Below are 27,294 nucleotides of genomic sequence, written 5' to 3'. Positions count from 1 at the left end.
ATGTTACAGCTGCTGACACAGACACAAAATGTAATGTTACAGCTCCTGACACAGACACAAAATGTAATGTTACAACTCCTGACACAGACACAAAATGTAATGTTACAGCTGCTGACAAACACAAAATGTAATGTTACAGCTGCTGACACAAACACAAAATGTAATGTTACAGCTCCTGACACAAACACAAAATGTAATGTTACAGCTGCTGACACAAACACAAAATGTAATGTTACAGCTGCTGACACAAACACAAAATGTAATGTTACAGCTGACACAAACACAAAATGTAATGTTACAGCTGCTGACACAAACACAAAATGTAATGTTACAGCTGCTGACACAAGAGCAAGACCTGCACAAGGCCTCTGTGAAAGTACTTTACAGCTAAATGATTTGTGTACCCGGGGTACCTGCCGCTAACTAGCTCTGGCTAATGACCCAGACTGCAAGTCATGGCTACACTAGACTTCTGTGAGCGTGTGACAAAGTGGTCTTGTATCGTTAATGACGTGTGTGAGTGACGTGTGTGTGGCATGTGTGTGTGGCGTGTGTGACGTGTGTGTGTGGCGTGTGTGTGTGGCGTGTGTGTGTGTGTGACGTGTGTGTGTGGCGTGTGTGTGGCGCGCGTGTGTGTGTGTGTGTGACGTGTGTGGCGTGTGTGTGTGACGTGTGTGGCGTGTGTGTGACGTGTGTGTGTGGCGTAGGTAGTTTAATCTCCCGTGGGTCTGTGCGTTTCCCGCCATATGTTTATTTTTATCTTTAGTAAACAAACAAAATATAATTACATACAAAATAAAATGTATTTAAATGCTGAAATACAAAACACAACTAAATAAATACCAACACACAGTTGCTTAGCTACAGATCTACAAAACCAAGAAAGTACAAACAACTACCAAGCCAGTTGTGTGCATTGTGTGTGGGAATACTGGATTCCCTGATTCCTGCCCCACTGGCGACTTCAGTGAAGCGACACGTGCGCCCCGTACACAGGTTGGAGGAGACTTGTTGACTTGTTGACATGTTGACATGTTGTCGGCTGCTGTACTGCTGTGTGCATGAGCTGTGTGATATTTGTACTCTCTGCACCACCTTGACTTCATTGCACGCTTGACATTTGTGTCATGCTCTTAGTGATTATTTATAAATTGTTGTTTACTATGGTTGTTTATTATGGTTGTTTACTATGGACGGCTCTGCTGTCAATCGTGTGGTCACGGAGTGTACAGGTGGACTGCTGACTGTCTGCCGAGACCAACGCTTAGCCTCTTGCCACCTTCTCCGCTGTTAGTCTCGGCGAGCCGTAAGAAAGAATGTGACTAAACCGGAAGCTTGGTACACACCAGCCTCGTTTTAGTAGTTAACTTGAAAAAATCGTCTGCCAGCAGTCCAGTACACTTCACGAAGGTGTGATGCTGTGCTGTCAAACATTTAACATCTCTACAGTACAGCCCCACATCTGTAATGTGTAGCCCCACATCCATAACGTACAGCCCCACATCTCTAAAGTACAGCCCCACATCTCCACAGCCAATCCGACAGAAAAGTCCACAATCCGTAGGAGGGTGAAGATTGTTGGTGCTGGAGTTTTGCTGACAGAACATGGACAGCAGCAGTCAGCTCTCAGGTTGGTGCCGTGCACGTGACTATGAATCACGTGACTATGAACGCTCCTATGTCATGTCACAACATGGTCTTCAGTCGCCTGCCCACCGGTGACAGTCAGGTGTGTGTTGACATTCGTGTCATCTGTCGCAGCGCCTCATCGACGTGCCGCTGACAACTGCAGTCAATAACGTAGGTCGATCTTCTCCCCCTTCCCCGTCCGGTGCCCCCGGAACCCCCGCCCCTCACCTAACTGGTGTGCAGCAGCAATACTGATAATTACTTCTGTCGGTCGGCAAGGAGTGTCAGGCGCCACCTGGTGACGTGTTCTAGACAGCGGAGGGCTGGCCAGGCGGCCAAGAGGGTGGACACCTTTGTAGGAGACAGAAGCTGCGACGAACCGGAGTGATGATCCCAGCAAACGGGTAGGTACCCTTACTCTTTGACTTTGCCTATGGCTATGTGCGTGATAGAACAAACTGCAGGACAATAAATAACACAACCGTCGTATTGTGACGTCACGTCCTGTCCATCGAGCCGTTAACTTGCTGCCCCTGGTCACCACTGACGTCACAGCTCCGTGCAAGGGTGTCCGGCGCTGACCTGCTGACCTGCTGCGTGCATCCATGTGTGTCCGTCATGCAGCTTGTCTGTCTCCTCAGGTCACAGCACTCTGCCTCCGCTTTGTAGCCCCTTGACGGATGCTAGGCACTGCGCTCGGCACTGTGTACAGCAGTACAGGTACAGCGACACCTGCCGGACACAGGCCTGGCCGCTTGTACAGTGGTGTACTGGTGTTTGTGTGTACACATATATACATATATATAGAGAGAGGGCGCTAGAGACCTGACAGCTTGTAGGAGGATGTCCGTGTAGTCTACAAATATACAAAGAGGCCTATACCCGGTCACGTGTAGGATAATACGAGGCTAGTGTACAATGTAGAGAGGGCCAGATACCCGGTCACGAGTGTAGTGCCATAGTCTATACTCAATAGAGTCTATATCAAGCCACAAACCAATGGATTTATACACAGTACAGTTGTTATTGTCAGTTACCCCGGGTATAGTTTGACCACCTACTCTCATTATTGTCACTTGTAGTACGCTGTCACGGTGCACTGTGTTATTTTCGATATGTTGAGTATATATCGTAAAGTGTCATTGTCGTTATATGTGGAGTTCATACTGTAAAGTGTCATTGTCGTTATATACTGAGTACATATCGTAAAGTGTCATTGTCGTTATATGTGGAGTACATACTGTAAAGTGTCATTGTTGTTATATACTGAGTATATGCCGTAAAGTGTCATTGTCGTTACATACTGAGTATATACTGTAAAGTGTCATTGTTGTTGTATGTTGAGTACATCCTGTAAAGTGTCATTGTCGTTGTATACTGACTGCTGTCATGTTCACAATGCACCGAGTACAGGTAGTCCTCGGGTTACGATGGTCTCGAGTTACGTCGTTTTCGTGGTTACGACACTCATTCCGACTTACAGCGACAGTGATAACAAAGCAACGTAGTGGGCTTATTATTGAGATGGACAGATTATTGGCGCTTTGGTTGGAAGACCAAAATCAACGCCGTATCCCTGTGAGTTTTATGGTTATTCAGGAGAAGGCTAGGCGACTGTTTGAGGCGTTGAAAAGAGAAAAGTGGGAAGGAAGTGAAAGTGAAGAATTTGTGGCGAGTAGGGGTTGGTTTATGATGGTACAGTACTGTATGAACGTATGATCCGACTTACGTCGAAATTCGGTTTACGACGCCGCGTTAAGAACGGATCCCCGTCGTAAGTCGAGGACTACCTGTATATTTACACCGCGTGTGTTGCTATGAGGAGGGTGTATGTTGTCACCGTGTGTTGATGTTGTTGTCAGGATGGTGTCCAAGAGAAAACTTCCTCTGGCCGTTGGCGTGTCCATGATGACGATGTTGTTCATGCACCTCGTGCTGCCCATCAATCTTCGCACCAACAGCGACGGCAGCAACAGCGACAGCAACAACCAGAAGCGGAGTGTCGCTGCCAGCAGTCTGGAGGCGTGTCCAGACGACGGGTAACTACAAAGAGCAGCGTGTGATGCACAGCAGCGACATCCTCAACATTAGTACTACACACCATCAGTGTCGACACCACAGGCAGCACACTGTCCACAGTACAAACAGCTTCACTAATGATACAGGCCTACAGACATCCTCAACATTAGTACTACACACCATCAGTGTCGACACTACAGCTTCACTAATAATACAGGCGTACAGACATCATCAACATCGATACTGCATTAATACACCGCCAATCACCTGTTGATTCTGTGCCTGACCTACTAATTATGTGACTGACCTGTTGATTCCGTTTCTGACATCGATTTTGTAGCTGAGCTGTAGTGGCTCAGGCTTACCTGTCGTATCTGTGACTTATTCGTCGTATCTGTGACTTACCTGTCCTATCTGTGACTTATCTGCCATATCTGTGACTTACCTGTCGTACATGTGACTTATTCGTCGTATCTGTGACTTACCTGCCGTATCTGTGACTTACATGTCGTACATGTGACTTATTCGTCGTATCTGTGACTTACCTGCCGTATCTGTGACTTACATGTCGTACATGTGACTTATTCGTCGTATCTGTGACTTACCTGCCGTATCTGTGACTTACATGTCGTACATGTGACTTATTCGTCGTATCTGTGACTTACCTTGTTTATCTGTGACTTACATGTCGTACATGTGACTTATTCGTCGTATCTGTGACTTACCTTGTTTATCTGTGACTTACCTGTCGTATCTGGGACTTACCTGTCGTACCTGTGACTTATTCGTCGTATCTGTGACTTACCTTTCGTACCTGTGACTTACCTGTCGTATCTGTGACTTACCTGTGCTATCTGTGACTTACCTGTCGTATATGTCACTTGCCTGTCGTACCTTTGACTTACCTGTTCTATCTGTGACTTACCTGTCCTACCTGTGACTTACCTGTCCTATCTGTGACTTACCTGTCCTACCTGTGACTTACCTGTCGTACCCGTGACCTGTTGTATGTCTATCTGACCTTTTGTTTGCACTTGTCGATAAAGAAGAGTGTCACGTGACTGTCGTTGCGCAGACCCCTTTTGCCAGAAGAGACGCCGTTCTGGTCCGAGCAGCTGGACGAGTTCAAGAAGGATTTCACGCTGAAGTTCGTGGGCGACAAGCCGGTGGGGGAGGTGTGCTGTGCCCCCGACTCCGCCATCAGAAACAAGACCTACGGCTTCGTGGTATGAACTCTTGACCTCAGTGCGTCTTGCTAACCTCTGGACAGCCGCAGGTCACATGCAACACACAAACATACACACCCTCGACATTCAGCTTCTGTGTGGCTGAAGTAATGTCACGTGACATGTCACTAGACCTGTATAGTATGTGGCAAGTCTCTCATTTTACCTGTAAATACTTGTGCATCGTGACTGGGCTAAAACATACCCGGTGACGTCTGATGTACCCGTACCTGGGGACACTAGCTCATTGCAGTCTCAGAGTTAGTGATGTTGTGTCATTTCATTACATCATTACACTGTAAGTGCACCGACGCTGTTCGACATGATAAGTTCTGTGGGACATACGCCTACAAGGTGTACAAACCAACGTAGGGCTAGCCACACGACATGAGTGTAGTGATGACTACTGACTGGCAGTTATCTACATGACGTCAGTGTAGTGATGACTACTGACTGGCAGTTATCTACATGACGTCAGTGTAGTGATGACTACTGACTGGCAGTTATCTACATGACGTCAGTGTAGTGATGACTACTGACATGACGTCAGTGTAGTGATGACTACTGACTGGCAGTTATCTACATGACGTCAGTGTAGTGATGACTACTGACATGACGTCAGTGTAGTGGACTACTGACTGGCTGTTATCTACACGTCATCAGTGTAATGAGGCCAACTGACATGGCGGTTATCTACATTTGAGAGTGGGAGGCTACACCCCTGCACGTGCGGGTTTTAATTAAACATCAAGATGTAAGATGGCGGACTGCAGGGCCAGCTGTTACAAACACGTCTGCGTCTTAATTAATGAGCTCGCGCGCTCCCACGTGACAGCCGGCCAGTGCGCTGATGCTGTGTGTGGAGAGATTAAACGTGACAGACCTCTCACGTGCAGGCTGCCATTGTCATTGACTAGACGAACGCCGTGTGCACGCGAGCTGCTTCCCCACCCGTGTTTGTACCCTGTACCCTGTATCGCCTGATATCCTGTCCCCTTCACTGACTTCTGTATCTTTCAGGATCCTCCACCCTACACAGACAAGAGCCGCAATCCCTGCTGGTATGAAGGTGGACGACTGCGGTGTCTACCCTACTTTTACGTCATAGGGTCCACCAAAAGTGGCGCCCCCGACCTCTACAAGCGCCTCCTGGCCCACCCGGAAGTCGCCAGCACCAGAAAAGAGGTTCACTGGTTCAACAGGCTCAGAACACTAGGTACAATGAGTTCAGGCTCAGAGCGTAAGGTACAGCTGAGTAACGCTGAATGAACTGTTGAGTGAAACAGGGAGAACATTGGGGTCACCTGGTGTGAACACATACAACACTGAAAAACTGAACACATGACCTGTGCAGTGTGACACTGAGCACTTCTCCTGTCTCTCCTACAGGTGCACTGAGCACTTCTCCTGTCTCTCCTGCAGGTGCACTGAGCACTTCTCCTGTCTCTCCTACAGGTGCACTGAACACTTCTCCTGTCTCTCCTACAGGTGCACTGAACACTTCTCCTGTCTCTCCTACAGGTGCACTGAACACTTCTCCTGTCTCTCCTGCAGGTGCCGGGTTGCGGTGGTACGCCAACGTCTTTAACCCTGTGGCGAAGTCCATTCATGAAGACATCAAGAGTACTGGCACTTCTCGCAAAGTCATTGGTCAGTACAGTGTATGTAGTGTACCCTGTTACTTGTAGGGTACAATGTATGTAGTGTACCCTGTTACTTGTAGGGTACAATGTATGTAGTGTACCCTGTTACTTCTAGGGTACAGTGTATGTAGTGTACCCTGTTACTTCTAGGGTACAATGTATGTGTCGTGTACCCTGTCTTATATCTACAGTACAACGTATGTGAGGTGTACCCTGTTACTTCTAGGGTACAATGTATGGGAGGTGTACCCTGTTACTTCTAGGGTACAATGTATGTGTGGTGTACCCTGTGTTATATCTACAGTACAATGTGTGTCATGTACCCTGTAGTACAATGTGTGGTGTGTAATCCCTGTCTGTACCCTGTGTAATCCCTGTCTGTGTGGATCATGTAGCCTTGTGACATCTATCGTGTGAGGGAAAAGGTCTTACAGTGTGCAAGTCTTTGTGTGCTAATAATAATGTGATATTATATGTTAGATGTCTAGTGTGAGCGCCCTCTGTCATGTCTGTGTGTCTACGTGCTGTGTTACATCTCAGTCTCACGTCTACGTGGTGAGCTCTACGTCCTGTGCCGGGTGTCTTTACTCAGTCTTATACCAAAGTGAGACCACCAGTGCCATCCTGCAGTCGTGATTGTCAATGTACACACAGCTCACACACGCTTCCCCACAGCATGAATGACGATGACTATTTCAATTCCATCATCCTCAGGTGAAAAGACGCTGGACTACTTCTCGGACGTGCGTATATGGCGACACCTGACAGGTAACCAAGGCTGCGCCGAGCCCCGTGTCACCATTGCTAACCACCTGCGTCACTTGAACCCGAATGCAAAGATCATCATCATGATCAGGGAGCCTGTCGACAGGTGAGAGATGTTGAGTATGACCACGGACTGTTGTTGTTGTTGTTGTTGTTGTTGTTGTTGTTGTTGTTGTTGTTGTTGTTGTTGTTTAGAGACCGCCTTTCCACACTATTAAAGGCGGGGTCAAAGTGCTTTACTCAGAAGACACAAAGATAATCATCATTATGTTGGTTTCTGTGGTCTTATCATTATTTACACTCACTCTCACTCCCTGCCTGCCAACACCAGACTGTGAAGTTGGTTTCCTCAAAGCGAGGGTCGGTGTCCCCAGTGTCTGACGTGTCACGTGTCGGTTGGCAGCAAGACACAGTTGTCGCAATAGCGAATGTGAGGATTTACGGCAGTGGAGAGCAGGGCTCAGTCCTGCCACTGAACAAGCGAAGCAACAGCAGCCAGTGACACCATGAATCTCTCACCTGGATGGCTCGCAGACCATATTTTTTACAATTAACTCCTAGAACGAGGCTATGGACAGAACAGCTTCCGGTCTAGCAAAGGACGACAATGGCTATGTCAGCAGAGTGCGAGAGTAAGGACAACAATAAACATCCAGAAGGTGGTTTGAACTGTTGTGTGGAAGGATGCCCCAGTGTCCGGTGTTTCGGTGTCAGTCGTTATTTTTGTCGCTGCCACGGGAGGTACATGGCGAGAGCGGGAGGAGCGAGAAGAGCAGCTCCCACTCGCACTACAGGTGCAGGTGCAGGTACAGGTGCAGGTGCAGGTACAGGCCGTGCACACACGTGTCCATGTCTTGAGAGCCAAGATTTTAGTTCTCAATGTTTATGTGCGTTTCGTTCTATTTATCATTTCATAGAAAACATTTCAGACTAATGAAGCAAATAACTTTGTGTTGTAAACAGGCAAGTGTTAGGTTAATGGTGCAAGAGAGCATTACACTTACAGAGTGACAGTCATTATAGTGCTGACATCAAGAGTCTCGCTCACTTCCATCTTCGAGCTTTTCCTGAAGAGCAAGTCTGACCGTCAACTGCGGTGATCTCGGCATACAGGCAGCCATCCACCCATACACACCCTGACACGCAGGGAGCAGGATGGAGGATCACACACACACACACACACACAAACACGCACAAACACACACACACACACACACACACACACACACACACACACACACACACACACACACACACACACACACACACACAAACACGCACAAACACACACACACACAACCACACACACACACCACCACACAAACATCTCTCATCACCAGATGACATCGTGAAGCACATCGAGCTAGAGTTTAACCTGCACAACATGAAGCAACACACGTGATTCCTAAATAATAATTGGAGAACGGCATGGTCCATACTGGTCCACAATGGTAAAACTGGTCCACAACTAGAACAACTACAAGTGTCAGTAAAGAAGGCACAGCATCCGGTAAGGTCAACAATCCAAAGCAAGATGGAGGAAGAGGAGACAGAAGCCGTTAGTGGAGGAAGATGTCTGTTGTAAGAAATGGCGCACCATAAACACTGAAAAACATTTCATAACACAGACCAACGGCTCAGCTAGCATCACAGATGAGGAGGAGACGACAAACATCACAGATGAGGAGGAGACGACAAACATCACAGATGAGGAGGAGACGACAAACATCACAGATGAGGAGGAGACAACTAACATCACAGATGAGGAGGAGAAGCCAAATCTTGACCTGCATTCACAGACGAGACAGAAGGACGGACAGCTGGTCTCCTCCGGAGGCCAAAGGTCACCACTCGTAGGATGTAAGATGCAATGAGATGACTGGTGTAGACTGGGTGTGTGATGTCACCTGGGGCATGACACGTGATGTACTGCTGGTTGACTTGCTGCAGGATATTCTCCACCTACACCCTGGCAGCGGCCTCCACAGAGCGCCTGAAGGACCCCAGCACCCAGAAGCTGCACGAGTTCATCATCCGCGCTGTGCCGGCCTACAAGGAATGCTTCAAGAACTTTCCTGTCCGGGCCTGCATCTACAACCGCACCCTGGCAGACATGTATCCTGTAGGTACCCTGGCAGATATGTATCCTGTAGGTACCCTGGCAGATATGTATCCTGTAGGTACCCTGGCAGATATGTATCCTGTAGGTACCCTGGCAGATATGTATCCTGTAGGTACCCTGGCAGATATGTATCCTGTAGGTACCCTGGCAGATATGTATCCTGTAGGTACCCTGACAAATATGTATCCTGTAGGTACCCTGGCAGACATGTATCCTGTAGGTACCCTGGCAGATATGTATCCTGTAGGTACCCTGGCAGACATGTATCCTGTAGGTAACATGGCAGATATGTATCCTGTAGGTACCCTGGCAGATATGTATCCTGTAGGTACCCTGGCAGATATGTATCCTGTAGGTAACATGGCAGATATGTATCCTGTAGGTACCCTGACAAATATGTATCCTGTAGGTACTCTGTAGGAATCCTCTAGCTACCCATGGTGTACACCGTGAGAAAAGTCTGTGGTGCTCACGTGGCACACAGTCGTCTTCTACTGGCTCTTGGCACCAGCTCCTCCTCCTTGCTAATGTTGACCTCACCCTGCTATCCCCTGCTAGCCTCGTCCTGATATGTTCTACTGTTAACATAGTCATATACCCCAGGGATAGCCTCACCCTGCTATCTGCTAATGCTAACCTCGTCCTGCTATCTCCTAACCATAACCTCGTCCTACTATGTGCTAAAGCTAACTTTATCCTACTACCTGCTAATGTGTGTATGTGTGTGTGCGTGTGTGTGTGTGTATGTGTGTGTGTATGTGTGTGTGTGTGTGTGCGTGTGTGTGTGTATGTGTGTGTGTGTGTGTGCGCGTGTGTGTGTGTGTGTGTGTGTGCGTGTGCGTGTGTGTGTGTGTGTGTGTGTGTGTCAGATAGATCTTTCAGGTGGAGCGTACGCCGTGTTCGTGGAGGACTGGTTGAGAGTTTTCCCTCCTGACCAAGTCTACGTCATTCGTTTTGAGAACTATGTGAATGAAATTTCAAGATCTCTTAAAGAAGTCTTCAATTTTCTGGGCTTATGTAAGTGGCTCACTATTCCCATCCTCCTCTGTACGTGGTAACAGTAGACATCACTTGTATAGCGAGACATCACTTATACAACATCACTTATACAACGAGACATCACTTATACAACGTCACTTATACAGCGTGACATCACTTATACAAGAGGACATCACTTGTGTACAACAGGAAATCACTTATATAGCTAGACATCACTTATACAACATCACTTATACAACAGGACATCACTTGTATACAACAGACATCACTTGTATACAACAGGACATCACTTGTGTACAACAAGACATCACTTATACAACAGGACATCACTTGTGTACAACAAGACATCACTTATACAACATGACATCACTTATGTACAACAAGACATCACTTATACAACAGGACATCACTTGTGTACATCAAGACATCACTTATACAACATCACTTGTGTACAACAAGACATCACTTATACAACATGATATCACTTATACAACAAGACATCACTTATATAGCTAGACATCACTTTTACAACATCACTTATACAACATGACATCACTTATACAACAGGACATCACTTGTGTACATCAAGACATCACTTATACAACATCACTTGTGTACAACGAGACATCACTTATACAACAGGACATCACTTGTGTACAACAAGACATCACTTATATAGCTAGACATCACTTTTACAACATTACTTATACAACAGGACATCACTTATACAACATCACTTGTGTACAACAAGACATCACTTGTATACAACAGGACATCACTTGTGTACAACAAGACATCACTATACAACATCACTTGTATACAACAGGACATCACTTGTGTACAACAAGACATCACTTACACAACAAGACATCACTTGTGTACAACAAGACATCACTTATACAACAGGACATCACTTATATAGCTAGACATCACTTTTACAACATCACTTATACAACAGGACATCACTTATATAGCTAGACATCACTTTTACAACATCACTTATACAACAAGACATCACTTGTGTACAACAAGACATCACTTACACAACAAGACATCACTTGTGTACAACAAGACATCACTTACACAACAAGACATCACTTGTATACAAAAAGACATCACTTATATAGCTAGACATCACTTTTACAACATCACTTATACAACAAGACATCACTTATATAGCTAGACATCACTTTTACAACATCACTTATACAACAAGACATCACTTACACAGTTTTGAAGTCTTTATGTCCGCCTTCTACAAGTAGCGCGATGTTTCTAACATCTTATGTGCAAGTGGCTCACTGTTTCAAGCCTCTCGTGTAAGTGGCCTCGTGCTTCAAGAGCTGCATGAAAGTGACATAATGTTTTAGATGTTTTAGATGTCTGGTGTGAGTGGTACAGTGCTTCAAACCCTGATGTATCTACTGTACTGTCGATATGTAGAGTTATAAGCCCTTGTCCAGTTAGAATCAGTGATATCCCTTTGTCCCGACAGACATTTTTTGCTTCTAGCTCTGACCTCTAGCAGTCGCTTCTAGCCTTGCCCTCTAGCAGTCCCCTGTAGCCTTGACCTGTGACTACCCGACTTGCTGCTGCTAACTGCTGTTGGCGATGCTTGCTGTGCAGCTGCCATGTCCGACGCGGAGTTTGAGGCGGTCAGCTCCATGTCCAAGCCCTCGCCCAACGTCTACTACAAGATCGGCCCCATGCAGAACCGCACAGTCAAGCTGCTGCACGACTTCTACCTCCCCTTCACCAACAGACTCTCCAAGCTGCTGAAGGACGACCGCAACCTCAAGAAAGGAAAGAGTCCAACAGCCAAAGGGACGCCGAGCTAAAGACAGAAAGTTGTGGATTAAATCGTACAGCGAGCTCTTGTGGTCCGGAGACTAGTAAATGTATTTCCTAGTGTGTAGTGTGTAGTCTGTGTGTATGTGTTTTAATGTAGATGTTACTTTGGTTAGGTCTGCTCCACACCGCAACACAGAATACATCAACTACTACACACTGCAACACAGAATACATCAACTACTACACACTGCAACACAGAATACATCAACTACTCCACATGTCAACACAGAATACATCAACTACTCCACATGTCAGCACAGAATACATCATCAACTACATCGCAACACAGAATACTTCTACAACTACTCCACATCTCCATAGTCATGAGCTGTCCATGTCCATCAGTCTGGAGTGAAGCGGTGACTGTTGAAGTACATCGCTGACATGTCAAGTGGTGCGATGGTCAAGCAGCACTCATGGTAGCAAGGTGTGGGGTCAAGCAGCACTCTTGGTAGCAAGGTGTGGGGTCAAGAGACCCACGTGACATGTGTGCTGACTGTCCAGGGCTGACTCTCCAAAGGCGACAGCTACGCCCCGGAAATACAAAAAACAACAACAGCGACAACCGCCATGGCGGACATGAGATTTCAGCTGCCTGTCACAATGTTAGCTTTACATGTCGCTGGTGCTTCCCATCATCCTTGACAGTGACAATGACAATGACAGTGACAATGGCAGTGACAGTGACAATGACAATGACAGTGACAATGGCAGTGACAGTGACAGTGACAGTGACAATGACAATGACAGTGACAATGGCAGTGACAGTGACAGTGACAATGACAGTGACAATGACAGTGACAATGACAATGACAATGACAGTGACAATGACAAGGACCAACTTTATTTGTCCCAATGGACAATACGAACATGGAAGGCGCTGTAGTCACAAAGTAAAAGAAATAAAAGTAAGAATAAAGTTCGTTGCAAGCTGCAGCGTTAACAGATGTCGACATGAACAATATTTACAATAAAAAAAAGAAGGAAGCGACACACACATACACACAAATATATATCATATAAAACAAACAACAAGCTTACATCAAGAATAACCATGTGCACACCTCCATCACCCACACACACACCACTGACACTGAGGCTGAGCAGGCGGACCACAGATGACACACAGATGACACACAGATGACACACACGATGTCAGGTGTCCGTTACTGTGACGTGTTTGCACACAACATCTACCTGAGCTCAGTAATACAATCTCTCGTTAGCACCTGTTCAGGTGTAGACACAGGGCCAGCAGCTGTCCTGACTGTTTGTTGGTCACAGAAAGAAGCTGCATCCGTCTGTCCGACACAACCTTACCACAGATGTGGACAGGACTGTTCAGACTGTGGTTGTCATGGACACAGAGGCTGTCTACCCGCATACAGATGGAAAGATAAACGTCTCTCAATAAACCACTGGTAGAAATGGGATTCGTTGTCACTGTAGACAGGACTCTTGCTAAACAAGTGACAGTCTATTGTGATAGACAAGTCACAGCTGTCAGTCTATTGTGATTGACAAGTCACAGCTGTTTGTCAGTCAGTCTATTGTGATAGACAAGTCACAGCTGTCCGTCTATTGTGATAGACAAGTCACAGCTGTCTGTCTATTAAGATAGAAAGTCACACTGTCTGCTAGTCTGTCTATTATGATAGACATGTCACGCTGTCTGCTAGTCTGTCTATTGTGATAGACAAGTCACAGCTGCCTGTCAGTCTGGCTATTACGATAGACAAGTCACAGCTTTTTGCCTATTATGATAGACAAGTCACAGCTGCCTGTCAGTCTGCCTGTTACGATAGACAAGTCACAGCTTTTTGCCTATTATGATAGACAAGTCACAGCTGCCTGTCAGTCTGCCTGTTACGATAGACAAGTCACATAGCCGATTTGCCAGCACATAGAGTAAGAAATAGCTAGTAGACAGGAAAACCGAGAGGTTGACGAAATATAGACAAAGGGCAGGTAACTCTGGAGTTCAGATGAGTCTGTTTTATGTTGCTTTTGGCATTTGCTCATAATCAATAAATAATTGTCTAAATTTGTTCTTGAACAATGAACTGTCAAGACTGGCTGCAGGTAATAATTTGTGACGGTCACAAAGAGCAGTGTGGGAAAGGAAACATGGAAGTTAGTGAGAACGAAGGCTTGTAACATCTTCACAAGAAGAAACTTGCACACAGTGAGGGTTGGCTGGGAGTCCTGGGATCAGCTCTCGTCTTGGGCACGCTGTTCTTTCTCTGCACGTGACATGTTTACAGAGTGAGTCTTGTGGTGATACAGTCGTTACTGCTGACTGTCTGGTGGTGATACAGTCGTTACTGCTGACTGTCTTGTGGTGATTCAGTCTTTACTGCTGACTGTCTTGTGGTGATTCAGTCTTTACTGCTGACTTTCTTGTGGTGTCTTTACTGCTGACTGTCTTGTGGTGATACAGTCTTTACTGCTGACTGTCATGTGGTGATACAGTCTTTACTGCTGACTGTCTTGTGGTGATACAGTCGTTACTGCTGACTGTCTTGTGGTGATTCAGTCTTTACTGCTGACTGTCTTGTGGTGATTCAGTCTTTACTGCTGACTTTCTTGTGTGTCTTTACTGCTGACTGTCTTGTGATACAGTCTTACTGCTGACTGTCTTGTGTGATACAGTCGTTACTGCTGACTGTCTTGTGGTGATACAGTCTTTACTGCTGACTGTCTTGTGGTGATACAGTCGTTACTGCTGACTGTCTTGTGGTGATACAGTCTTTACTGCTGACTTGTGTGACTGCTGACTGTCTTGTGGTGATACAGTCGTTACTGCTGACTGTCTTGTGGTGATACAGTCTTTACTGCTGACTGTCTTGTGGTGATACAGTCGTTACTGCTGACTGTCTTGTGGTGATACAGTCGTTACTGCTGACTGTCTTGTGGTGATACAGTCTTTACTGCTGACTGTCTTGTGGTGATACAGTCTTTAACTGTCTTATACCTTTACTGCTGACTGTCTTGTGGTGATACAGTCTTTACTGCTGACTGTCTTGTGGTGATACAGTCTTTACTGCTGACTGTCTTGTGGTGATACAGTCGTTACAGTGCTGACTGTCTTGTGGTGATACAGTCTTTACTGCTGACTGTCTTGTGTGTGACAGTATTCAGTCTTTACTGCTGACTGTGACAGTGGTGTGTGACTGTGATACAGTCTTTACTGCTGACTGTCTTGTGGTGATACAGTCTTTACTGCTGACTGCGCTGACTGTGATACAGTCTTTACTGCTGACTGTCTTGTGGTGATACAGTCTTTACTGCTGACTGTCTTGTGGTGATACAGTCGTTACTGCTGACTGTCTTGTGGTGATACACTAGTCTTATACTTACTGCTGACTGTCTTGTGGTGATACAGTCTTTACTGCTGACTGTCTTGTGGTGATACAGTCTTTACTGCTGACTGTCTTGTGGTGATACAGTCTTTACTGCTGACTGTCTTGTGGTGATACAGTCGTTACTGCTGACTGTCTTGTGGTGATACAGTCGTTACTGCTGACTGTCTTGTGGTGATTCAGTCTTTACTGCTGACTGTCTTGTGGTGATACAGTCTTTACTGTAGACTGTCTTGTGGTGATACAGTCTTTATTGCTGACTGTCTTGTGGTGATTCAGTCGTTACTGCTGACTGTCTTGTGGTGATACAGTCGTTACTGCTGACTGTCTTGTGGTGATACAGTCTTTACTGCTGACTGTCTTGTGGTGATACAGTCTTTATTGCTGACTGTCTTGTGGTGATACAGTCTTTACTGCTGACTGTCTTGTGGTGATACAGTCGTTACTGCTGACTGTCTTGTGGTGATACAGTCTTTATTGCTGACTGTCTTGTGGTGATTCAGTCGTTACTGCTGACTGTCTTGTGGTGATACAGTCGTTACTGCTGACTGTCTTGTGGTGATACAGTCTTTACTGTAGACTGTCTTGTGGTGATACAGTCTTTACTGCTGACTGTCTTGTGGTGATACAGTCTTTACTGCTGACGGCGTGAACCACCAAGTACCCCCCCCCCCCCAACATCACTCACTCATTCATGTTGCCACGTCATTACACGCGGCCATGACAACCGCTTAACACTTGTGTCTACCCGACACCTGGTCTCATGCTGGCTGTCAGTAGTGGGGGAGAGGGAACGTGTGTGTGTGTACGTGTACGTGTATGTGTGTGTGTGACAAAAATAAACGAGGATGTTCATAATTAAGACTAATCGTTAGAAGCGACAGACGAGCGACGAAAGGTCGGCACTGCACATGCGCGCTGTGCACGTGCTCTTGTGTGCTGTGTACGTACGTGGGTGTTTGAGAGGAAAACAAACACATGCGTACAGAGAGGACAGCCAGCACCTGTCGGCCTACTGTAGCTGTGTGTCTGTAGCTGTGTGTCTGTAGCTGTGTGTCTGTAGCTGTGTGTCTGTAGCTGTATGTCTGTGTGTGTGGTGAGTTGATATGTTTGGTGTCAATAGATGTAGTCAGTGCACCTGCTCACTTGCTGTTCACTCGCTAGTTTGTGTTCACTCGCTAGTGTCTTATGTCTAAGTTCACTCGCCAAGTTCAATGATTGTGTGAAGGTCACGTGAAGACCCCACGTGATGCACACTGACCCTGGGTACGTGTGAACGAAAGTAATTATCACGACTGCTGACGTCTCGATAGCCATGTAAGTGATCGTACTTCCTTCCGTCTCATTACCGCATTACTGTGTTAATTATTACATCACTGTAGTATTGTTATTACATTACTGTATTAATTATTGCATTACTGTGTTATTACCGCATTACTGTGTTAATTATTACATCACTGTATTATTATTATTATTATTATTATTATTATTATTATTATTATTATTATTATTATTATTATTATTATTATTATTATTATTATTATTATTATTATTACATTACTGTATTAATTATTGCATTACTGTGTTATTACCGCATTACTGTGTTAATTATTACATCACTGTATTATTATTATTATTATTATTATTACATTACTGTATTAATTATTGCATTACTGTGTTATTACCTCATTGCTGTGTTAATTATTACATTACTATATTATTATTACATTACTGTGTTAATTATTACATTACTGTATTCATTACTACATTGCTATTACATTGTTGCCATGGCAACACCATGCTCTGATGGTCTCCCTCATGTGGTCAGCACTGTGGTGGCGGGTGAGTTGTTGTCGTGTCTGTCCCGTCCGTCAACAAGGGTGTGTCGGGGAGCTGCTACCTGCTACTTTGCTAACACAGAGAGGAGGATGAGTTGAACTCAGTCCACAACCCAAACCTCAGGATGGTGCTAGAACAAATGCTTCAACTCGCTTTTGCCTTTAACATATTTTGATGAAATTCCTTTCTTGTTAGAAAAATTATTTTGAAAGCTTCATATCTTTTGTTTAAAATGTTTTGATGAAACTAGCTTCCATAAAGTTATTTTGATCAGCAGATTTATTTCCAGAACCTTAGTCTTTGTGGTGGGGAAGGGGGAGGACGCATACACAGTGCTATCAGGACTCTCGAGCCTTCACCATACATCACACCATTCTCAGAAAGTTGTGTTGACAGTCACATCACACACAGTGGCGACACCACCCTGACGACAGATATCATCGTCCATCTACGACTGATGACTTCCTAGACGACAAAACTGTTTAGAGCAGACAACACGTGTCGGGAGGGGAACAGTTGTGAGTTGAGTGCTGTAGTCCTGTCTGTGGCTGTCAGTCCTGCTGTTCATGCCACTGTCAGTGCCACTGTCAGTCAAGTCAATAGGAGGAGGAAACCAATCGGATGGTGAGCAAAGCTTGATTACCTGCTGATCAATAGCTTGCACAGATGTGGAGGCCGCTAAATACTTTAATTTGCTATTGAGCATCAGCCCTCCGCCTCGTTCATACGGGCAGTCGAGTGTCGCCAGTCAGGGGGGGCCTCGGGGGTTACACAGGAAAACCAATCCAAAGCGTGGTGAGTACCATGGCATTTGCTTGCTATCGTATCAGTTCATTTTTTTACATTTAGTGAGACTGAAACACAAGCTCCGCCATGACAAGGTGAGACAAACAGTATTTTAGTTGTTTTTGTTTCTCTGCATGACCTTTGACATCATCGCTCCTGTACAGCCGAACTGTCCAAAGGTCAGTAGTCTTTCTTCTTCACAACACTCTTCATCACAGTCTCCGCCGAAAATTCTATCCAACAGCTTTGTTGATTGTTTATTTTAGCAATTCCTCGCCTTTCTCTGTGAAAACTGTTTAGTTGTTTATCCTCCCTCAATTTCCGCCGTGGACGTCATTCGCCGTTGTCCTCCCGTCCATCCTACCTGCTGGCTGTCTGTTGATTGTCACTCGGCTTACATGGTGTGTTCAGGTGACGTGTCATCTGAGTAGGAGACTTTCATACACGTCACTGTGTTGTGATACCGATAGTGTCCTTACACGGCGTGTGTGTGTGTCACGTGTCACTGTCATGTCTATAGTGTCCTCACACGTCACTGTGTTGTGATACCGATAGTGTCCTTACACAGCGTGTGTGTCACGTGTCACTGTCATGTATATAGTGTCCTCACACGTCATTGTGTTGTGATACTGATAGTGTCCGTACACGGCGTGTGTGTCACGTGTCACTGTCATGTATATAGTGTCCTTACACAGCGTGTGTGTCACGTGTCACTGTCATGTCTATAGTGTCCTCACACGTCATTGTGTTGTGATACCGATAGTGTCCTTACACAGCGTGTGTGTGTCACGTGTCATTGTCATGTCTATAGTATCCTTACACAGCGTGTATGTCACGTGTCATGTCTGTAATATCTCTACAGAGCGTGTGTGTCATGTGTCATATCCATAGTATCCTAACACAGCGTGTTAGTGTGTCTCACGTGTCATTGTCATATCTATAGTATCCTTACACAGCGTGTGTGTCACGTGGCATGTCTGTAATATCCTAACACAGCATATTAGTGTGTCACATGTCACTGTCATGTCTATAGTATCCTTACACAGCGTGTGTGTCACGTGTCATATCCATAGTATCCTAACACAGCGTGTTAGTGTGTCACGTGTCATGTCTATAGTATTCTTACACAGCGTGTTAGTGTGTCACGTGTCTTGGCAATAGTATCCTTACACAGTGTGTTCATGTGTCATGTGCTATGTTCATAAGATCCTTACACGGCGTGTACGGAGTCGTGTGTAGTGTGTTCAGTTTGTGTAGGATCATACGTCACGTGTTCAGTCTGTGTAACGAGTGTCCATTCATGTTGTATTCGATGTACGAGGGTCTTTCATCAAGTTCTAAGCCTGACCCTGACGATGCTCAAGCATTTCAATCCCATCACGGACGATGGTGACGTCCAGTTCATCAAAACCTCATCCACAGCACACGTGACCTCATCGCTGTTTCCTAAATGGCGACCACATAGGTGGGATTTGAGTTTAGGAAACAGGTAAAAGTCAGATGGAGCTAAGTCTGGTGAGTAAAGGGGGATGGGGTAGCAGTTGGCTGCTTCATCTGCTGCAACCTGAGCAGAGTGATAATAAGTTCTAGAAAGCTTATCCTGATTACGCCTTCACAATAAAAAAATAAACAGAAGCAATCACCTTGACAACCGACGCCGCCTGCTTGAATGTCCTCGGGTGTGGAGAGCCACTCTGTTTCCACTGTTTGCTTTGAATCTTTGACTCAGGCTCGAAGTGATGAACCAGCTTTCATTTTGAGGGAGTAATCTGCGGCGGAAATTCTCAGGGTCAGCCTGGAAGCGAGTCAGAAATGTCCTGGAAATGTCAATCCTTTGAACCTTCTGCTCTGGCGTCTGCATTCTTGGGAGCCATCTTGCAGACAGCTTGCTCATCCCCAAGATCTGTCAAAACAGTGTGGGCTGAACCAGAACTACTCCCCATGGACTTGACTCTCTGCTGGACAGTAAGACGTCTGTCATCCTACCCCTATGCTCATCGAGGAGTAACGAGGACTAAACATCCGAAGCCATGCAGTGAATGGCATCAACTTGATCATCAGTGGTTGAGGTTTTTGGACGACCTGACCGTGGGTCATCTTTTGTGCTGACCCTGCTCCACTTGAACTCAGCAGCTTACTTAGTCACAGTTACATGGGAAGGGGAGTCTGTACCTGTCCTCGTGGATTTCCTTGGGTGTCATCTTTCTTTTGCAGATCCTTTAAGACTGCTCCGGCCTGTGTGTAGTCCTGGTGTAGGTGAGGTGTCGCACTACCCTTCACCTGTGTATGCGCCTCGTGTGCACACAGAACAAACATCTGTGTTACTTTCTCTAGTTTCACAACAAACAAAATTCACTTCTTGTTCTTCTTTCTGAGTGAAACTTGGAACTTTCTGATCGCGCCTCGTAGGTGACTTGCCTGAGGGTTGCTATGAAATATGCTTAGTGCTTGTCTGGTTACTAACATTGTGTGTGATGCACTTGTCTGGTTACTAACATTGTGTGTGATGCACTTGTTAGTATTAATGTGTGTGATGCACTTGTCTGGTTACTAACATTGTGTGTGATGTATTTGTCTGGTTACTAACATTGTGTGTGATGTATTTGTCTGGTTACTAACATTGTGTGTGATGTATTTGTCTGGTTACTAACATTGTGTGTGATGTATTTGTCTGGTTACTAACATTGTGTGTGATGCACTTGTCTGGTTACTAACATTGTGTGTGATGTATTTGTCTGGTTACTAACATTGTTTGTGATGTATTTGTCTGGTTACTAACATTGTGTGTGATGTATTTGTCTGGTTACTAACATTGTGTGTGATGCACTTGTCTGGTTACTAACATTGTGTGTGATGTACTTGTTAGTATCGATGTGTGGGATGTACTGGTTACTAACATTGTGTGTGATGCTCTTGTCTGGTTACTAACATTGTGTGTGATGCACTTGTTAGTATCGATGTGTGTGATGTACTGGTTACTAACATTGTGTGTGATGCTCTTGTCTGGTTACTAACATTGTGTGTGATGCTCTTGTCTGGTTACTAACATTGTGTGTGATGTACTGGCTACTATCGATGTGTGTGATGCACTTGCTAGTATCGATGTGTGTGATGTATTTGCGTGGTTACTATTAATCTTTTCATTTACTTGCAGGTGTACTATGAATCTGAAGAAGAGAGTTTTCATTATCGTCGTCTCCTGTCTGGCAGTCTTCTCCGCCATGGTATTTCTGGTCAGTCTTCCCGGTCAGCTGTCCCTGGCCCTTCGAGAAGATTCCGACTGCAGCAGGATGTGAGTCTGACTGTCGTCTGTTCAACTACCCAAGCTCCATGTCTCTTGTGTCCAAACCATTTCTGATTTTAATAGTAACGGCCTGCTGTAGCTCGGGTAACCAGCATTCACTCCCTTTAAGAAGAAGTGGTGACTGCATTACTCCCCTTGCAGCACTTGACCACTGTCCGACAACATTTGCCTGTTACCACCTCCCGTTACTTGTCACGTGACAGTCCCCGACATAAGTGTACACAAGTATCTTGATTGCACAATTCTGTGTCATGTAAACCCGACATAACCATGACGAGAATTCAAACAAAAGAACCTCGAATTTGTTTACCAACGGATTGTTCTTTGTCATAGAAACACAAAGTAACACAAAGTAACCATTACAATAAACAAACAAAATAGCTTTGTTTGTATAGTTTGGTAATTGTATGTTGTTTGGTGAGTTAAGGTGTGTTTGTAGTGTGTATTTGTTTTGTTGTAGGTGTATGTATGCCATGTGCGCTGTGTGAGTGTGGTATGTGTTGTCTTTTAACTGTGTTTAAGTGGCGTGCGGTGTGTGTGAGTGTGTAGGGGAGGGTGTGTAGGGAGGGTGTGTAGGGGGGTGTGTAGGGGAGGGGTGTGTAGGGGAGGGTGTGTAGGGAGGGTGTGTAGGGAGGGTGTGGTAGGGAGGGTGTGTAGGGGAGGGTGTGTAGGGGAGGGTGTGTAGGGAGGTGTGTGTAGGGGAGGGTGTTAGGGGAGGGTGTGTAGGGGAGGGTGTGTAGGGGAGGGTGTGTGTAGGGGAGAGGGGAGGGTGTGTAGGGAGGGTTGTAGGGGAGATGTGTAGGGGAGGTGTGTGTTTTCCCCACGCCGATACCTGTCTCTGTTGGTCCAGGGAGACAATACCCTGGGAGCGCAGAAGCGTGTCCACCATGCGGGAGGACTACGTGAAGCCCACCCGGATCAAGCTGGACTTTGTAGAAGAGGGTTTTCTCTACCAGAACTGCTGTGGCAGACCCAATGAAACAGCCTTCAAGTTTATAGTAAGTAAGTCTGGCACCTACTGTAGCTGACACTGACAGTGTCAGTGTGACGTGTGTACTGACACTGCCATATCCTCAGTATAGTATGACACCTGTTTGTTTATAGTGAGTTGGTATGTGTGTAGATGTATGAATGTAATAATGGGTATGTGTATGTGCTTGAATATATATATATCGGCATCTGTGTGTGTATCTACAGATGTATTATATCATACGTGTACATGTAGATGTGTGCTCATGCTGGGAGCCGCCACAGTACATAGACAACAGCAAGTATCTGTGTACATGTGTATGTGTGTATGTATATGTGTATACGTGTGTGTATTTATACGTGTGTGTATGTATATTTTTTTATGTGTGTGTGTGTTTGCCAGGAGCCACCCCAGTACCTAGACAACAGCAAGTCGCCATGCTGGTACAACTCCTCTGGGCTGCTCAGCTGCGTACCCTACTTCTTCGTGGTGGGTGTCTTCAAGTGCGGAACTACCGACCTGTTTAAGCGAATCACCAGGCACCCGGATGTGCTGATGGGTCAGAAGGAAATCCACTGGTTCACCAAGTTGCGGCGCTTTGGTCAGTTACCCTCCTGTGTGCGGGTACCGGGTGGCTGTTTGCTTCTCGCATCACTTTGCTTTGATATCTCCCTCGCTATGTTTAGTACTCGCCTTACTTCTGCTACACTTGCAGGCACTTTGTTGATGACAAGCTTGTCATCGAGTGTCTCTCCCAATCACCCTAACCCTGCTTTGTTAATGTCTGTGTGTCTGTCCTACTCTTCACTCTTGTTTAATAGGTATTTCATTAAAACAATCCTCTCCTTCCTGAAATCCACAACCATTTCGTTCGTTTTCTGTGCATTCAGCTGTCAGTTATCATCACACATGTAGCTAAGGGACCATTCACCTGTCGGCAGTAGTCACTGTTGACAGTTAAGCCGTTAGTCCGGTGTCGTCTGCAGACTGTATGAGGCAGTCAGCATTGTTTACATTCAGCCGTAAACAGGGAAACAAACAATGGAGAGAGCATGTCCTCTGTGTGCAAAATGTTTGTTGACACATTAGTCGAGCTAACAGCTCTAGCACCTAGCTGTAACAAAGAAACTCTGGTAGCAACATTCATCCTAATTAGCTTCTGAACAAGCAACTGTCACAGTATTGTGTGAAGCGCTCGGGGGATAAAGAAATCATTAAGCGAATACAGGTGTTTGAGTACTCATCTACATAAAATAATATAAAATAACAACATTAACACTGCCTTTACTTCTGTAGACTGTAGTGGATCTTAAGATCCCTTGTCTGGTGCTTGTAAGTCTGTCAGAACAAGCTTTCAAGAACTTCTATCACAGCAGAGCCTGCTTTAATTGTCGCAACAGGACTTTTACAAAATAAATAGTCAGCTACAGTCTGGTCTCCAAGCAATCTTGCAGCCTGTCCACACAATCTTTGTCCCAGTGAGCCACCGCTTCCTTCATAGCTTGTCACGAGGGGCGATAACTGTGATTTCAGGGGCCAGCACTCGCGGCTTTGGGTATCGTGTGGGCGGGTGGAGGAGGTGAGGTGTTGCTGGTGTATTGCCTAATACTGAGGGACGACGGTAGCTGCGAGATTGCTCGTCCTCTCGTGTCCTTCTCTAATTTGATATTGACTCTGAGTGCAGTGCTTGCAATACTGGTTTTGACCAGCACCTCCATCACTTTGTGAGTAGTGACTGCCATCTTTTTCAGGTTACAGCTTCGACTGGTACATCAACCAGTTTGACCCGCTGGCTCGAGCAATCGACGCAGATATCAAGCGAAAAGGAAGGTCTGATCTGGTGATTGGTAAGACACGAACCCTCGACAACAGCCTTAAATCACATCTTAAATCACAGTTCACTTCATCTAGAATGATAATAACAACAAAGCATTTTGCCATAGGGTTCTTGCCATAGAGTAGGTGGGCTATCACGTGGTCAGGCCTGGTCAAGGCAACTAACTGCAGGCGGGACTCAAAAGTTCAGTAACTTTAGGAGCTTTTTCCCTGGCAACCTAACTTTACATTCAGTGAGTCATGATAATACATTGTGAGGGACGAGCAAGGGACACATTGCAGGAGAGACAGGACACACCGGTTCGATACCCGTACGCACAAACCACTTACCAAACAGACCCAGCTGCTGAAAGACAGAGAGGCCACACGATGACCTGCTAGGCGGGTCACACATGTGACAGTTTCAAAAACTGCTTACAGGGCAAGTAGTTATCATCACCTCAGTACTGAGTGTCCAGACATGTGGTCACCTCCCCATAGATTGTAAATAACAATAAGAGGCACACACACACACACACACACACACACACACAGACACACACACACACACACACACACACAGACACACAGACACACACACACAGACACACAGACACACAGACACACAGACACACACACAAACACAAACACACTTTGGTGTGATGATCACTTTGGTGTGATAATTTCTTTGTGCAGGAGAAGGAAGTGTGAGTTATTTCTCCGACACACTCATGTGGCCAAATCTCTATGGCAAGAGTTTGTGCAGAGCCTCGACACACGGTGGCCGCTCATATTCCACCACCTAAACCCCAAGGCAAGATCATTCTTAGTCTGCGAAACCCACCGGACAGGTAATGTCAAAGGTCATCCAACTCAGAGCACCCCTCTGACTTTCGTGATCGCAACACCAGAGAGAGAGAGATTGGAGTGAACAACAGGAATGCTGACAGTAAAAGAGACGAATTAAAATCAGAAAATGAGAATAAAAGACTAAAATGATGCAAATGAACAGACAAACAAAAATATATACAGGAGTAATGGCAAACATAAATACACCAAAGGGGGGGGGGGCGGGAACACCCAGCAGATATACAGCAGTACAAACAGACATGTCGAATAACAGACCGATAGGCAGACAAACAAAAATATAAGCGGACAGAAATAAAGACAAAGAAAACATCTGATGTAAAGACACAAACACAGAAAGGTAATGAATGAATGAAAGTCTGTTTCAAATCTCCTCAGATGCCTGTCTCTCATCCTCCAGTAAGATACCTGTCGCTCATCCTCCAGTAAGATGCCTGTCTCTCATCCTCCAGTAAGATACCTGTCTCTCATCCTCCAGTAAGATACCTGTCTCTCATCCTCCAGTAAGATAACCTGTCGCTCATCCTCCAGTAAGATGGCCTGTCTCTCATCCTCCAGTAAGATACGGCTGTCGTTGACCTCATCCTCCAGTAAGATACTCTGTCTCATCCCATCCTTCCTATCCTCCCAGTAATGTATACCTGTCGCTTATTCGCTCCAGTAAGATACCTGTCGCTCATCCTCCAGTAAGATGCCTGTCTCTCATCCTCCAGTAAGATACCTGTCGCTTATTCTCCAGTAAGATACCTTTCGCTCATCCTCCAGTAAGATACCTGTCTCTCATCCTTCAGTAAGATACCTGTCTCTCATCCTTCAGTAAGATGCCTGTCTCTCATCCTCCAGTAAGATACCTGTCTCTCATCCTCCAGTAAGATACCTGTCGCTCATCCTCCAGTAAGATACCTGTCGCTCATCCTCCAGTAAGATACCTGTCTCTCATCCTCCAGTAACATACCTGTCGCTCATCCTCCAGTAAGATACCTGTCGCTCATCCTCCAGTAAGATACCTGTCTAGTCTCTTCAGTCTAAGATGCCTGTCTCTTCATCCTCCAGTAAGATACCTGTCTCTCATCCTCCAGTAAGATACCTGTCGCTCATCCTCCAGTAAGATACTGTCGCTCATCTCCGGCAGTAAGATCTGTCTCTCATCCTCGCGTAAGATACCTGTCTCTCACTCCAGTAAAGATGCCTGTCTCTCATCGCTCCTCCAGTAGTACCTGTCGCTCATTCACAGTAAGATACCTGTCGCGACTCATACCTCCAGTAAGATACCTGTTCGCAAACACTCATTTCACAAATCCCTCGGCCTAGATAAACACCATTCAAACCACAATTTCCGGTGATGCAGGCTGTACAGCAAGAGTTACTATTCACGGCCAAGTCCGCGAGCTGTTCAAGAACCCCCAGTCCCCAGCAGTTCCACGAGTATGTGTAGAGGCAAAGTCGTCCGCTAACTACTCAGAAAGTGTGAGCAGTGTTTGGACTCCGGAGATGTCCGTTGAGCGTCTGCTCCTACAACCAACACCCTGGCTAGGAGAGACAAACAAGGTATACGTAGTGTTGCTGATGTTTGTCTTCTCTACACTTAGCTAGGAAGAACAGAGTTACAGTAGTAGCTAATGTTTGTCTTCTTACACTTAGCTACAGAACAGTAGTAGCGAATGTTTGTGTCTCTCTACAACCTGTCTATGAGAACAGAGTTTAACAAGTAGTAGCTAATTGTTTGTCTTCTCTACACCTTGGCTAGGAAGAACAGAGGTACAGTAGTAGCTAATGTTTTGTCTTCTCTACAACTTAGTAGTACGAACAGTGTAGCCAATGTTTGTCTTCTCCTAACAAACGGATGATTCCCTGTCTAGAGAAACCAGAGTACAGTAGCTAATGTTTGTCTTCCTACACTTAGCTAGAGAACAAAGGTACAGTAGTACTAATGTCTATTGTATATCGCAGCTACATAGGGACCTAATGATAGGCTAGGTAGGATACAGAGAACACTGAAACGATTAACTCGTGAGGTGCGTGTGCGTTACATAAAAGGCAGCTGATGATGGCCCTATCCACGAGGGCATGTACTCGGTGTTCCTGGAGGGACTGGTA

At 45.6% G+C, this 27,294-nt stretch overlaps 2 protein-coding genes across 3 annotated transcripts; both read left to right on the top strand.

The window, feature by feature from the left end:
- The first annotated feature begins 1,878 nt into the window (after positions 1-1,878).
- LOC112558089 (carbohydrate sulfotransferase 15-like) lies at positions 1,879-12,312 on the top strand. Of its 2 annotated transcripts, none has more exons than XM_025228288.1 (9): positions 1,879-2,033; positions 3,492-3,668; positions 4,724-4,874; positions 5,895-6,090; positions 6,429-6,524; positions 7,232-7,388; positions 9,233-9,404; positions 10,274-10,421; positions 12,030-12,312. In XM_025228288.1, the coding sequence occupies exons 1-9, from the start codon at positions 2,017-2,019 to the stop codon at positions 12,239-12,241; spliced, it is 1,326 nt and encodes a 441-aa protein (XP_025084073.1). In that variant the 5' UTR covers positions 1,879-2,016; the 3' UTR covers positions 12,242-12,312. The 2 variants fall into 2 exon arrangements, with proteins under 2 accessions (XP_025084073.1, XP_025084072.1); XM_025228287.1 differs by having other exon boundaries at positions 9,233-9,431.
- Positions 12,313-18,256: 5,944 nt separating this feature from the next.
- LOC112556076 (carbohydrate sulfotransferase 15-like) lies at positions 18,257-25,136 on the top strand. The gene is made up of 6 exons (XM_025224690.1): positions 18,257-18,336; positions 21,396-21,533; positions 22,396-22,543; positions 22,918-23,116; positions 24,267-24,362; positions 25,027-25,136. Exons 1-6 carry the CDS (start codon positions 18,329-18,331, stop codon positions 25,134-25,136), a joined length of 699 nt encoding a protein of 232 aa, XP_025080475.1. The 5' UTR covers positions 18,257-18,328.
- Positions 25,137-27,294: the final 2,158 nt, after the last annotated feature.

Source organism: Pomacea canaliculata, linkage group LG2, assembly GCF_003073045.1.
Source record: "Pomacea canaliculata isolate SZHN2017 linkage group LG2, ASM307304v1, whole genome shotgun sequence".
Classification (NCBI taxonomy): Eukaryota; Metazoa; Mollusca; class Gastropoda; order Architaenioglossa; family Ampullariidae; genus Pomacea; species Pomacea canaliculata.
Note: the sequence above shows the minus strand (reverse complement) of the source record. Positions and strands in the feature narration are given on the sequence as shown.